Source organism: Podarcis liolepis (assembly GCF_965112155.1).
Source record: "Podarcis liolepis genome assembly, chromosome: 15".
Classification (NCBI taxonomy): domain Eukaryota; kingdom Metazoa; phylum Chordata; class Lepidosauria; order Squamata; family Lacertidae; genus Podarcis; species Podarcis liolepis.
In genome coordinates this window covers 21,380,621-21,395,749 of record NC_139566.1, presented here as the reverse complement: position 1 = coordinate 21,395,749, position 15,129 = coordinate 21,380,621, and the positions used below count along the sequence as shown (strand labels likewise).

The following is a 15,129-nucleotide window of genomic DNA, read 5'->3' as shown; positions in this document are numbered from 1 at the left end:
TGAGTGTGGAGACACTGTTGAGGATGACTAGGAATAGAGCTTCTGTGGCTGCACCAATACTGTGGAATATCTTGCCCCATAAAGCACAGATAGCCCCCTCTCAGCCAGTCTTTTGCCAATCAATGAAAACATTTTTTGCCTGCTGAGGTCATTTTTACTTGTGATCTCTGCTGCCGAGGTTGCTTTTAAATGGGTTTTAGTGGCTAGAAGGGCCCACTATAAAAATTTCTATATAAACAGATAAGTTACCTGGAGAATGAAAGAATTCCTCATATGTTCAGGCAAGTTGTCCAGCATCTCTGTGTAACACCGCATCAAGCTCAAGAGCCAGAAGTTGGCAGAGGTGGATTCCTCCTCGGCAGTGTAGGTGAAAGGATCCACCATGTAGATGACGACAGCCGGAGGGTAGGCGTGGCTATCTGCCGACTCGGGTTCCGTTGGAATTCCTATCCTCTCCCTCTCTGCAGAACTAGAAAAGAACAGGGTGTTAAGTGCTGGTTTAAAATGTCTTCAGTAAAGAGATTACACACATGGGGGGGGGCGATGGAAAAGAGGCATGGGGGGAAGGAAGGGGGAACAGCCTGAGAAAAGAGGCTTGCTCCAAAGGCACAGAAAAAGTGAATTATTAAGAGACAGCAGCTTAGTGCTACGAGGTTACCTTGGGCTATTCCAAAGCCTAAGCGTTGGTTGCAGCAGAACACAGGCTTAGCTGCAGTTCCTGCAAAGTAGGGAGTTGGGACAAAATGACCCTTTGGGTCCCTCCCAATTCAATGATTCTACAGAAAGTTATGCCTCCTTAAACCCTCTAACAAGGAGTTCTCAGGGTGAATATTTTAGTTTGGGGCAATCCCATCCATGTTGATGTATTCTGATTTGGTTTAACAGTGCTACTCTTGCATTTGTATTAATACGTTCCATCTGCCTTGGGACCTTTGGGTGACAGGATTGGACTAGAAATGTCAGAAAGCAAACCAGCTGAAATCAATTGGCTTAAGCAGTCTTAATGCTGCGTTCAAGATTACGAGCAGAGCATCAACAGCAACAAAAATCACCAGTCATCGTATAGTATGTAGGGATAAACTACAGTGGTGCCCCGCAAGACGAATGCCTCGGAAGACGGAAAACCCGCTAGACGAAAGGGTTTTCCGTTTTTGAGCTGCTTCGCAAGACGAATTTCCCTATGGGCTTGCTTCGCAAAACGAAAACGTCTTGCGAGTGTTCCCATTTTTTTCCGCTTCCCCCCCCCCTTTCTCTAAGCCGCTAAGCCGCTAATAGCCTTTTAGACGCTAAGCCGCTAAGCCTTTAATAGCCGCTAATCCGCTAAACCACTAATAGCGCTAATCCGCTAAACCGCTAATAGGGTTGCTTCGCAAGACGAAAAAACCGCTAGACGAAGAGACTCGCGGAACGGATTGTTTTCGTCTTGCGAGGCACCACTGTACAGAACATCAGACATACACATGTAGAGAAACAGAGCTAAAAACCCTCTGCTCTGAATGCTCACTGGACCTACCTTTCCTGTCCTTCTTGCTGCTGTTGAGATGAATTATGCCCTGTCTCTGCATCTCCTCCGGAGACTGTGCTTCCTTGGGGTCTCTCCGTAGAATTTACACCAAGAATTGGGTTTTGACCTTGAGGTAGGCCACCGCTGAACCCTGAAGAGGAGGTAGTGCTTGTCTGGTTAATACTGGGCACTGAGGAGGATGCTGACAGCTGTGGCACTGTGGATCCAGAGGTTGAACTGTTGCCTCCTGGGAGGCTTGTGGTCCCTCCGTTGGGTGTGGGGGTGAAAGAACTGCCAGTTGGGGGAGCCCCAGGCGCAGCAAGGCAGGCCGAATTGGGAGGAATCGGTGCAGAATTCCCAGATAGCGTTTGTTCCTGGCTTGGTGGTGGTGCTGGTGCTGTCTGGTGTTTAGGTGGCACCAGCAGGGTGCTGTCAAGTTGCAAAGTAGCTAAGTAAGGTGCTGAAAGAATACACAGATGCAAAGATGTTAAAAATCATGACCGAGAAAAAGGCTGTCTGAAGGGCAAGCCTTGGCAACAGCAAGCATAAAAAGCACCACAAAGTCTACGCTTTCAAAACAAGAGTCAGGCAGGCAGACAGAATTATTTCCTTGATAAGGACTTTACTGACTGGGAGTCAAGTGGCACTGCAGAGTCCCTGCAGTGTGACAAGTGGGAGGAAAGGGAAATCATGAAGTTTCCTTTTTATTGCTTGCTCTGGAAGCCCAAGGAGTACAGATGTATAAATCCAATTTTGCAAAATGTCTTGGGAACTGGCTGTTTACGTTACTGACAGGTTTCACTGGTATGTGCTTAACTGAGGATTCAGCATATGAATTCCAATCCTGGAAGTTGTTCTGGAGTTATGTTGGGAAGGACAGGCCTCATCCATTACTCAATGGACCAAATAAGGTGCTGGCACTTTTCACATACTGATGTGCAGGATGTTCCCCACACTGGCCAGGGAATGATCGCTCCCCTTCCTCCTTCACACACAATTTGATCAGACCTCCATTTTGATTTGAGGTATGTATTAGTAGAAAGCTGTTTTTCTTCTCCCCCCCCCCCCTTTTTTTAAAAAGTTAACACTGTAGGCTATCCCATGTCTTGGGGATAGAGTGGAACATAAAGTTGCGTGGTTCTGAACCTGTATCTTACTGAAGGAAGGAGCAATGTTCCCGCATATAGTAGAGGGCATCTGCCTAGAAGGTTGTATCTCCTGATTATCCCAAGGCAGGGACATGTTGATTTGTATATGCTTCCTCCTTTCTGGCTTGCCTATGACTAAGCTTAGGACAGAGTAGAGTTTCCTTAGCAGTAACAGAGAAGTAGAGAAGGCTACAGCTGGGCCACATAGGAGAAAGCCAGAGAATGCCAATTCTTTCCATTATCTACCCCAGAAAATATAGTGTGCTAATCATAACCATTTGATTGGATATCACATCCAGCAGCCAAGAAACTGACCTCATGAATCATCACATACATCAGTTTTTCAGCCAATGCTCAACAGATTCAGAACAAAGTGTGAGCAGTAAAAGAAGTCAGGCTGCTTGGAAAAACAGGATATACCTGCCAAGATTAATCAACTACAAGAAAATCACCCCAACACAAACACGGGGAAAGAAATGTAAAAATAAATAACTATTAGCCATGAGAACTAGGCTCCATATGTAAGGAGAGGTGTTACCCTCATGTCTGTTTATATGCTTCCCAGAAGCATGTGGCTGACCACTGATGGAAAGAGGATGCTGAACTAGAGGGACCTTTAGAGTTCATCAAAACTCTCCTTCTGCTCTTGGCTACCTATGCAACCTTTGGGACAGGCAGCACCATTGAGAGAATGTAAAATGTCTGGGCTTTCAAGCTGAAGAGCCCAGCTGAAATGAATTGCCTCCGACCTACTCTGTCTCTGCACTTACCTAGGTGGTGACGACAGACTTGCGCATAAAGTTTGAGCCTGGAATGATTGTCACAGTCTTCATTGCCCCAGGGTGGGTTAAACCAGTCACTCACAAGCTCATCTGTCAGCTTCTGGGCTACAGTCTTTCCCACTTGCATGATCCCATCATGCAACACTTTACAGATTGGTTTATGTTGACCAAGTCGACACATCTGGAGACATAAAGAGGAAAACTGATTGTAGTAGTGCAACACATATTCACAAATCACAGATCTAGTTCTAGAAATCTTCAGAGGTCTGAACATGCATCCCCAATCCAGCATTTATTTATTTTTTTAAAAAATGGGATACTCCCACAGGTAAAGCATAAATGAAACAAAAAGTCCATCTCTCACTTTATTTCAACTGGCTCACAATTAAGCCTAAAGGACAGAAAAGAAGAATCCAAGTTTGCCCAAGTGCAATTTATTTCAATGCCAGTGTGCTTATCTGCCATGACTTTCAGTGGAACTCAAGCACTCTGAGCTATCTCAGGATATCACACTAAAACAGTGAGCAATTGCAACAGAAGCTTTCCTGCTCCACAATATTTGAAATTGTGGAAATTGCAAAAGTCTCTGTTTCTGTTACCCACCCTGACTTGTTGCTTAAGCATTACTGCATCCTAGTGGATAATTAAAGTATTACCGCTGTCTTGGACTGGAAATAATAAAAAAAATAGGTGTGTGCCTCTGAGAATAAACAGAAAATTGAATGGACTGGCAATGCTACACAATAACAGGGCTTTCCAAAAATAAAATAAAACCAACACGAGCAATTGCATATAATCCAAATGTGCCAATTTTTTGAAGAATTGTAGGTATTATTCCTTACCTCATGATCCCCCTGGTGTGCTAGGCTAAGAAAAAGGTTTGTATACGCCAAAGAACACCCCCACACCCCCGGATATGACACTAATTTTCTGCTTCTTTGAGAATCTGCTGAATCAGAATCAGAAGAATCTTTATTTGCATCAGCCACCAGCCATAGCAATAAAATAAAAAGAAGTGTACTGAAGATAGAGGCAAAAACGTAACTATTCAAAATACATCAGTAATGAAATAACAGATCTTATTCTAATTGCCCATGCTAAAATTGCAGTTTTTGCTGTCACCTGGTTATCTTGAGAATCTGATGCTTTAAAGCGGACTTTGCCAACCTGCTGCCCTCTGGATGTTTTTAATCTACAACTCCCATGAGCAGGGTCATAGCTAGGGGGTGGTGAGGTGGGCCCCCGCCAGGGGCACAAGCAAGGGGGGGCACAAAATCAGCTTTAAAATATGTTCATAAATATGTCTATAAACAAAAAGATTGATTATTGCCTCATAAGAAAATGTTTTAAATAGAGGGTGAATTGAATGGGGGGCAGGTTGGAGGAGAGGCAGAAAGAAGAGTGAATTTGTCAGTGTCTAGGGGGCGCAAAGTGGACAGTTCTGCCAGGGTGCAAGATCACCTAGCTATGGCTCTGCCCATGAGCCTTAGCAAGTTTGTGCTTGCTAGAGCTGATGGGAGTCACAAACTAAAACCGGTGCAGAAGGGACCAGGTTGGCAAAGGCTAGGTAAAGGTAAAGGGACCCCTGACCATTAGGTCCAGTCGTGGCCGACTCTGGGGTTGCAGCGCTCATCTCGCCTTATTGGCCGAGGGAGCCGGCGTACAGCTTCCAGGTCATGTGGCCAGCATGACTAAGCCATTCCTGGCGAACCAGAGCAGCGCACGGAAACGCCGCTTACCTTCCCGCCGGAGTGGTACCTATTTATCTACTTGCACTTTGACATGCTTTCGAACTGCTAGGTTGGCAGGAGCAGGGACCGAGCAACGGGAGCTCACCCCGTCACAGGGATTCAAACCACTGACCTTCTGATCAGCAAGTCCTAGGCTCTGTAGTTTAACCCACAGAGCCACCCATGTCCCAATTATTGCCTTTAGCCCTCCCATGCTGCTCTAGCTATGCCATTTCCCCAATAATAGATGCTGATGGTGTAATCTGTTGGGGCACAAATGAAAGACAAAAGACGAGGGCTGCTGTTTGCTAGAATTTTGGTCACGGACACCTGCTTTTTTATTGCGGCCGGGGGGGGGGGGGGGGCGAGGGCACAGAGTCCTAATAAACCTTACGAAACTCCCTCTTGCTCACCAACCTCATATACGGCGCTCAAGTCCCTGAAGAAAGTTTTGGCTCCATCAAGCAAGGCCTCGTTTTCTGGACACACCACGATATAAGCAACATCCCGATGGCCTCCATATGGGTCCAGCAGCAGCCTCTCCCAGAATGGCAAGGAGAACGGAGAGATTGTCAGGAAGTCCTTGTCATAGCTGACCAGCAAAGTGGGGATTGGAAGAGGCTCAGGAGACTCCTCTGAACCTGAATCAACATGGAAGGAAGTGTCAGAGGACTCAAGACACCACAGGCTGAGCTTTGACAGGCCTTGCAATCAAGCAATAATGGTTTTGCTGCTGTGAAAACCACAGCCAGCACAATGACTGTTGGGTGTGAATGGTGCATGGAGCGCAGCTGGCATGGTGCCTACTGGATAACACACAGGGCAATGTGCATCCCACACCTGCCATTTTTAAATCTAGAAAGCTGTGATCTCCTGCACCAGCACAAAGAAATAAAAGTATAGGTGTGTTTGCTGTACCATAGGTTCCCCGTCCTGCCATTTTATGGAACTGCTGCCAGGTGAGGGGTCCTTGGACATGCTGGATGTTTTCCCAGGTCCTGCCAGTCCGCTTCTTCTGGATGGCATCTTGGAGGAAAGGCTGGAGAGACAGAAGCATGCGTACTACGTCCTGGGAGGAGAGCATGCTGATGTCTAGAACTGAAAAACAACAACAAAGCAGCTAGACTCAAGAATACAGTGACAGGCATCCAAAATGGTTCAATTCCCTTGCTTTCAAAGAAAATAATAATCACAGAGTATCTTACTTTTTTATCCATCAATATATTAATAGTAGTTTCAAAATTCCATTGAAGTCTTTTTCATCTTTCTGGTGGTATCCAACACTATACTCTGATCTCTAGAAGCCTCACCCAAAAGAAGATCTTACAGAAGATGCACATAAGCCACAGTTCTGAGATGTACATGCACAGCTTTCACGCATTCTGCAATTTGCAAGACACTTGAAATCCTTGTGTGACTTTCAAAAAGCAGTTTGAAGTTGAAAAAGAATGAGAGCTCCACTGGGCATAGTCCCTTGTCCACATGTTAAGAGGCTCTGCAGAATATCTCATGCATGACCTACATGCTTCCAGTGGCTGCCGAGTCTTGTTAAAATAAGTGGAGTTCAGAAAACAGAATACAGGCACTCAAAACCTACACAGCTTAATATTGTAGAGCATCATACATTCTAAATGACATTCAATCATTTAAGTGCCATTGCTGATCGAAACAAAATGTCAACAGCCATGCATAAAAGAGAGGTTATCAGCAGGCACTGGGTAAGTACAGAAGTACAGAGAACCCACTGTTCAGAATATTGACTGACAATTGGGCTAGGGATGAAAACCAGGAGTAGGAATGGAGTTTTCAGAAATGGGGGAGGACAAGACACATGGACATAAAAAAAGGTACACAACATCACATCATTGTAGAGGTAGGTCAACTGGGAAAGTGTTTAAAATGTCCCCAGGGATGGATGTTAGAGCTGCTATTAGAAATAAATAAATCAAGAATTTTAATGTAACTGAAACTGGCCACCAGTGTGTTCAGCTTACCTGCAAAAGAAATCGCTAAACAGTCCAATGGACAAGTGAAGTTGGCATAGAATGCTGACTGCTGTAGGTCAGCATCAGGGAAGGGAAGGGCAAAATGAACTGAGAAGTTAGAACCCCAAATAGAAGCACTCCACACTTGTGCAGAATAATACTGTATCATATCAGAATTTGAAATGAACAGCAGTAAAGGGCTAACGAACAAACCCAGGAAACTTCAGACGCTTCTCACGCCAGGTCAGTATATTTGTCCATCTAACTCAGTAATGTCTACTCTGACTGGCAGCCACTCTCTACGGTCTGAGGCAACAAAAGGCCTCTGCCATTTTTCCATTATGGGATCTTTGTAACTGGAGTTGCCAAAGATTGAACCTGGGACCTTCCATATGCAAAACATGCATTTTACCTCTGAGCTACCACTTCTCTCTCTTTCTCTGAATTATTAAATTTTGTCTGGCCAACAAATAGGACTATGCAAGGTGGGCAGGGCATGAATAAAGGGGATGAAAGAGGGTCAAAAAGTAAATTTACAAGATCATGGGCATGTTCACCTCCATTGCCAGTGAGGAATCTCTGTATTTAATTAAATGATCTGATAATACAACAATTTTACATTTTAAGATTCCTCGTAATGGCGACTGATGATTTATAAGTGTTGATTGTATACTATTTCTTGACTTTATTTGGTTTGCACTCCCAAGAATTTGGGGTTCAGGTTGAAGGCAAATTAAAAGCTCATCAAGGAGTGATGTGCTGTGATTCCTGCATTGTGGGTCTCTTTTGGGTCTCTTCAAATCAGGACCAGTCTGCCCATGAGACAATGTGAGACAGCTGCCTCAGGGCGCCAGGCTCCAGACAGCCGGGAGGGGCAGCAGATCCAGCCTCAGAGGAACGCAACACTCACTGCCACTGCCTCCTACACTGGGTGCCCAATGCACACCTGCCACTGCACACTCACCTGAGTGACTATTGCTGCTGCTAGGCAGCAGTTGGCAGGTGCAAGACAGTGGGCACATGGTGGGTGGGCATGCAGCAGAGGTGGCAGCGATGGGGGGGCGGCATTTCTGCTTTGCCGCTAGCAGCATAATGCCCCAGGATGGCTCTGCTTCCAACTGTACAATTCTATGAGTTGGTGAACTCAGAAGTTTGAGAAACTAACCCTGTGAACCACGCTTATATTGAAATGAAGTTGACAACAACAATAAAAATAAAATAATTAACCATAGTACCCAGAAGTGTTTTCCGAAACACCGAAGGAAAAGCAAAATCTCACCGTTGCTGTGAGGCCAAGAGTGAACTGTCGCGCTTCTGACTAGAGCTTCATCCACTTTCCCACCCGTGGGGTTATCCACATACTGCCTGCCTTGCTCCAGAGCGTTGAAGCACTCAATCCAGGAGTCGTTGCTCTCTGCCTGAACTCTGTCATAGCTCCAGTTTGTGTAAGAGAGTGACTGCCTGCTTGTGGCGGACATGTAGTCCAAACAGCTCAGGGAGGTGAAAGGCTGGGTGTGCTGATTCTGGAGGAGGAGAAGGAGGCTTACTGGGGGCTCCTGGGCCCTTTTGGACCCCTCTCCCAGCTGAGGAATCAAGGTGGTCTGACACATCATCAATCTCCTCTCTGCCACCTGGCCAATGTCTGAAGTCCTGCCAAAAATATCCAGTTCATCCTCGATGAACAGCCCAGAGTTGTACCCTAGCTTGCGGTTCATAATTGCACTGAATCCACAAGTGCACCGATACTGGTCCTCGTTCGATGAATCCGGGATATACAGCCCAACGTCGGCACCTTTGATATTCATGTTGCATGCGCAGATGCAGCAGCTGTCGAAGTTGCTGTCTTTGAAGATGTTCAGCACGGAGTCCGAAAGGATGAGTGTGACGTACAGGCTGTGGGCTTCCAGGATTGGTTGCACTGTGGCCGGCTCCACGGAATTGAGAGGCCGGGTTGTGGAAGGCGTTGAGGCTGGCGAGCCTTGGTCCGTGCTGTCGTACTTGACGGATCCTTGCCCGCTGGCAGTGCCCCCGCCTCTAGGAGTCCTTGGGGTCCTGGGTGTGCGTGGCGTAGGGACAGAAAAACGAGGAGTGGCCGGGGAAGGCAATACTCCCGCCCCACTGTTGCTGGCCGGGGCAGCACTGTTTAGCGTCACTGGAGTGCTCATCTGGGGAGTGTTCATCTGAATGTAGTCTTGATCGGCCAGGCTCCCAACACTGGGGACGTTGCTATGAGCAGATAAGGGGAAACAGGAAGAGTTATATGGCTGCGTTTATGTTTTTTTCACACAACTTTCATCTAAATGGGAAGTGGATACAGTGGTACCTCGGGTTACAGACGCTTCTGGTTACAGACTCCGCTAACCCAGAAATAGTACCTTGGGTTAAGAACTTTGCTTCAGGATGAGAACAGAAATAGCACTGTGGCGGTGTGGCAGCAGCGGGAGGCCCCATTAGCTAAAGTGGTACCTCAAGTTAAGAACAGTTTCAGGTTAAGAACGGACCTCCAGAACGAATTAAGTTCTTAACCCGAGGTACCACCGTACAGAGATCTGTCTTATTGAAGCCTTATCCATAGCATGCCACAAGAGATCTCGTCAACAACCAAATTAAGGAGCTTTCTGATACGGCACAGGAAAGAGATGAACAAAAAAATACACCAAGCTTTACAAATTAAAAATTAAAAAATGCATCTACCAAGTGGCTGGAGCCAGGTCACTATTAGCAGTGCAACAGCTTGGAAGGAAAACAGAATGCTGAATAAATAAGTTACAGATAGGTAGCCGTGTTGGTCTGCCATAGTCAAAACAAAAAAATTCCTTCCAGTAGCACCTTAAAGACCAACTAAGTTAGTTCTTGGTATGAGCTTTCGTGTGCAAGCACACGAAGTGTATCTGAAGAAGTGTGCTTGCACACGAAAGCTCATACCAAGAACTAACTTAGTTGGTCTTTAAGGTGCTACTGGAAGGAATTTTTTTGTTCTGAATAAATAAGACAGCCACAAGACAGCACAAAGGAAATGCTAAACATGTATAGGAATAACAGCACTTAAAGTGCTTGCTTCTGAATATGGATCTTATATTTTAACTGATTTATACCTACTTCACCTAATCCTGGGTAAATTTCATAAGCTGTTGAAATTCAGATCTCTGCTTGCAAACTAGCCTTTGGAGTTTGCTGTCTGCTTGTGCCACAACTGGAAGAGGCCAACACTTGTATTCACATTATTCAAAACTGCACAATTAATTTCTCAAATTTCTATCATCAGGAAACGGCCTTCCATTTCACCAAGAAGCTACTTTTAGATGACACATGCACAACTGCCATGGAATTGCACAGTAAGGGCAACATGGATGCAGATCTCCACAGTTGTTCCTACTTACCATTGCTAATAAAAACACTTTTCTTAAAATGTGCTCCTTATGGCAATTGCTCCCCTGATGAAGGAGTAGAAACCTGCAGATTTAAATGCTTCTACTTTCCCTCTTCAGCTAATGTGAAAGTTTAAATATTCATTTTGAACTCCCATTCTGCCAGCAATTTGAGAAGGAAATGCAGTGAAACTTGATTCTCCAGAATAATTTCCCTGTTATCTCTAATGGACTGGAGTGCCAGTCAGGGAAAATGAAATGGGGAAGGGGAGGGGAACAGCCTACAGGTTTAGAAAGAAGCTGAAGCGCAGCGAGTGCCTCTGAGAAGCAACAAAAGGTGACCAAGAAATCTTGATTAGCAATCACCTCTTTCACAGAAGCCTGCAGTAACAGTCATTGCTCTAATTGGATTACACTGGAAATAAAAGATTTTTATCCCAATAAATACCTGCAATTAATAATCAGCTCAGGCCTTGGGAAGTAGTTACCATTAAAGGGGGAAAAAGAAATTAAATTGCTGCCTAGGTGGTGTCAAGAGCTTCACATTTCCCCTGTCTTTCCCTTTTTTTGCAATTCCTCAGAGAACACCGAAGAACCTTTGAAGAAAGTGATTGATATAAAGGACTGATATAAAGATACTAGCTGCTTCCCCTCTAAAAATCAATTGACTGCGAATGGGAGAGCCTTACATTGCATGTTCCATTTTTAAGGGGTTTCATACATTTTATGGTTTCCATGCTCGCTGTGTTTCGAGATCAGCAGCTGGGCTTTGCATTTCATTGAGACTGCTAAACAGAGTTCCAATTAATTCTTAGTTGATATACTGGCACTAACTTCAGAGAGGAGAGGATCAGAGCACAGCAAATGGGCAGGCTGTGTCTGGACCAGGAAGAGCCAGCAAGCTGGACAAGGAAGTAAGTAATGGGAGAAAAAACTTGACTGGCATTAAGGTCAACCTCCTCTTTCTATGATGGGCGCAAGGACCCTTTGCAACTGCATTCCCTTCCAGGCAACCTTCATGCCAGCGATGGGCAAGGTCAACAGCAAAGGTGGGAACAGCAATGAATCTAAATTTTACCACTGTGCAATAGGCTACTTTGTATACAACGTCACACAGCCCTGTCCATCCTCCGGCCAGCCACATCAGAAGCATCGTCAGAATTCAGTGACACATTCAAGCCAGGCAAAAACATGCAAGGAGGGAGTACAGAAGGCTTGAGAAGAAGAGTGTGTGGCTGGAGAGGGTCCTAAAGGCCAGATTTGGCCCCCAGGCCCAATGTTCTCCATCCTTGATCTATGAGCTAAGAGGTGCAATGGGCACTTTATGCCAGTGTTAAGAGCTGGCTAACCCTAAGCTTGATATGATGTGAAAATAATGACTAACGTTCCCCCTCATCTGACTGTACATTAGCAGTGGGAAGGGCAGCCATCACCCTAACCGTTGTTGTCAGGGTCAGAAGGTTAACCTGCCTCTCAGGGAGCCCTGAGAGTTGCTCACTCAAGGATGCTTCCAGGAAAGAGGAACACAGCCATGACTCTCTCCCCACCCTAGGTCTCTGCATGAGTAAAGGTCTGTTGTACACACAAGCAACTTAAAGGGAACCAGAAACCAAGTGTGGCTCAAGAGCCACAAATTAAAGGGGAGAAAGAAGACAGGGAGGGCAGAAAGCAGGAGTTCCGTGGCTGCGCTGGGAAGACAGTCTTGTGTCACTAAGCACCACTGGAGCTTGGTGTTCTGCACAGAGGTAAGCAGTGCATGCTACTCTAAGAAACAGAAGCCTGAAGAGGCCAACAAGGCTGTAGGCAACAAGTGAAGTAATTTGGGGTGTTGGATGTGCATGCATGAAGGATTTTTCAAAAGAAGTGAGAAAGCAGTCGCTTCTGTCACCTGTCTCTCTTTTGTGGCTGACAGATATGGGAATTGACCTCCATGGCTACACCCATCATGGTAGTTTTTTTTAATATGATTGATTGATAAAAATCATGCCCAGATCATTCTTGGCAGAATTAACGGTACTTCTAAATAGCCTCCTCTCCACCTCATTACGTTCCAAGTTAATCCCAAAGGCTAAGTAAAAATCATACACGGTGGATTAACAAGGAAGTCAATGAATATCCTGCATGACTATGCAAAAACACACAAACCCGTTTTCTCATTTCCACTGCTGTACTTACTTGTATCCATCTCTGATGAAAGCAGCTGCAGGCGGTAAAGGAAGTTGTTCGATTTTTGGAGGAATGGCCCAGGAAGGCCGATAGACACAGGTCTCTGGGATCTTCAGAGGTAGCAGGCACTGGCTGGGAAGCATCTTCAGAGGAGCAAACATGGAGGAGCCCACAAAGGGCTGAAAGGTGGAAGATTTGTGAACAAAGGAGAAATCCTACAAAACCAAGGAATTGCATGGGTTGGGACACATAAAAGAAACATAAGAATATTATCCAGGCAACTTTTCTTGCCTAAAATTATAATTAGTGGGCTTTAGGAACCTGGAAAGGTGCCAGATACTGAGTCTGACCATTGGGTCCATGTAGCTCAGTACTGTCTACACTGACAGGCAGCAGCTCTTCATGGTTTCAGGTAGGGTTCTCTCCTAGCCTACCGCCTACCTGCAGATGCCACTGGAGATTGAACCTGTGACCATCTACAGGCAAGGCAGATGCTCTTCCACTGAACTACATCTCTTTCCCATTTTAATCTTCAACATTGGCAAGCAGCTCTAAATTCTTTGAAAACAGGAATCGCGGGATTTATTCAAGCTACATTCTAAATGAAGAAAAATACACCAGAGTATCACACTACCAGCTTTGCAACTGGGAAATGGGTGCCCACTCCTTGCTTAGTACAGGTGGCAACATCAGCACCTGGCAAAGTATTATCTACCCCAAATGGCAGCAGCTCTCCAGAGGTTCAGGCAAGAGTCTTTCACGTTACTTTTACCTGATCCTTTTAATGAGAGATGCCAGAGATTTAAGTTAGAATCTTCTGTGTACAAATGCATCTTCTACCACTGAGCTACAGTTTTTCCCTGAGCTCAGCCACTGTACTTTATGCCACTGTACTTAATGCTCAAACTTTGCTGCATTGGGATGTCTGGACAAAGAATGTCTGTCCTTCTTTCATTGGCTGCAGTACCTGCAAACCCCAATTCATTTCCATGGTTATTCATGTTCATTTTAAGGCAGAGCTGATCAACAACTTTCCTGCCCATATCTCTCCACCCATGTTTCAGTTTTACACCACCACCTGCTTTTAGCTTGATACCTTGATTTCTTCTGGTTTAGGGCTGCCTAATCCATCTTCCACTTCCATTTTAAACTCTGTGAGCTGGGTTGTAACCATGTTGACCACAGGGCTTTCCATCATTCCCAGTGTAGTCACGGTCTCCGAGTTGATGCCGTCTTTATAGCTCATCACAGGGGAGAAAGCAGGGTGTTGCTCCAAGGAAGGTGGTGTTGGAAACATCCTCTGCAGATCTGCCACGGCTAGACAAGATAACCCATGTGTTAACACATTATATATACTTTTTTAAAAAAAGCAAGCCTTCCATGATGCTCAAAAAGCAGACTTGCTGTCAGTTTCAGAATTAGCCTCTCTGAACTCTTATGGTAGTGGATTCAATCATTTAACCTTAGCTGTGTGAAGAGACTCTTTGTTTCATCTGTCCTGAATCTTCCAACATTTAGATTATGAGAGAAGGCTATCACTACTATGGAAATGGAGGTTGGCAATTAAAACGCTCCTCTGAGAAAAACTGGCAATGAACAGAAGTTGTACTATGACCCTGCTATCTTTACAGCTTAGCCAGCAAACCCAAATTTAAAAACAAAAACAGTACTCTGAATCAAACATTTCCCTGCTCCACCTCAATTGTATAGTTTTCAAGTGACACATGCCGGGGGGTGGACATGCATACACGCAGCTCTCAACCAGGTCTGGAATGGTTTGCTCCACCATTGGCCCATATCTTTATAATCTCAAGAAGTTTATAAATCAGCAATTCATCTCAAGGTAAAACAAACTGCAGGAGCAGATCTGGAGTATCTAACTTCCTCTACTGTATTTCTTTACCTCATTCTTTTATACCGATTGTGAAACAGGATTGTGACATTTTTATTTTATGTTTTATGCTATATATATATATATATATATATATATATATATATATATATATTGCTTTTGGTTGCTTAAGAAATAATTATTAATATTAAGAACAGGCAAGAAGTTATTCATGCTTAACAACGCAGCTTGCTTTGTTCTTCTCAAGGACATATCAAGGTAGAACTGGTAAAGGAAAGGGAAGTCACAGGTTGGGCAAACATTAAGGAATGCAAGTCTCCAAGTCTAGAACCAGACTACAGTAGAGATCCTATCCATCCCTGAGCAGCAAGAGACTAGCTTGCTAGCAATATAATAAAAGGAGAAAGCAACCAAAGGAACTGCAACATAGTGTGAACAGCAGCTATGTGCATTTCCTAAACTCAGCTGAGACATGAATGCACAAAGCTGGGCTTATCAGTCACGTCCAGACCAGAGGGAACAGCCACTGATGCTACAGTGTGGTCCATGAGCCTCTCTTTGACAGGCAGTTTGTATAACATGCTAAGTATCCAT

At 44.9% G+C, this 15,129-nt stretch overlaps 1 protein-coding gene across 2 annotated transcripts in view; it reads right to left on the bottom strand.

The window, feature by feature from the left end:
• Window positions 1-15,129, bottom strand: part of MED13L (mediator complex subunit 13L) — a 165,329-nt gene that overhangs the window by 21,499 nt on the left and 128,701 nt on the right. For both annotated transcript variants that reach the window (XM_083478401.1, XM_083478402.1), the window contains exons 15-22: window positions 13,780-14,000; window positions 12,693-12,898; window positions 8,429-9,375; window positions 6,083-6,262; window positions 5,582-5,805; window positions 3,423-3,615; window positions 1,514-1,964; window positions 250-469 (exon numbers count right to left, since the gene is read on the bottom strand). In XM_083478401.1, the coding sequence (XP_083334527.1) occupies window positions 250-469; window positions 1,514-1,964; window positions 3,423-3,615; window positions 5,582-5,805; window positions 6,083-6,262; window positions 8,429-9,375; window positions 12,693-12,898; window positions 13,780-14,000 (2,642 nt within the window). The remainder of the gene's footprint in view (window positions 1-249; window positions 470-1,513; window positions 1,965-3,422; window positions 3,616-5,581; window positions 5,806-6,082; window positions 6,263-8,428; window positions 9,376-12,692; window positions 12,899-13,779; window positions 14,001-15,129) is intronic.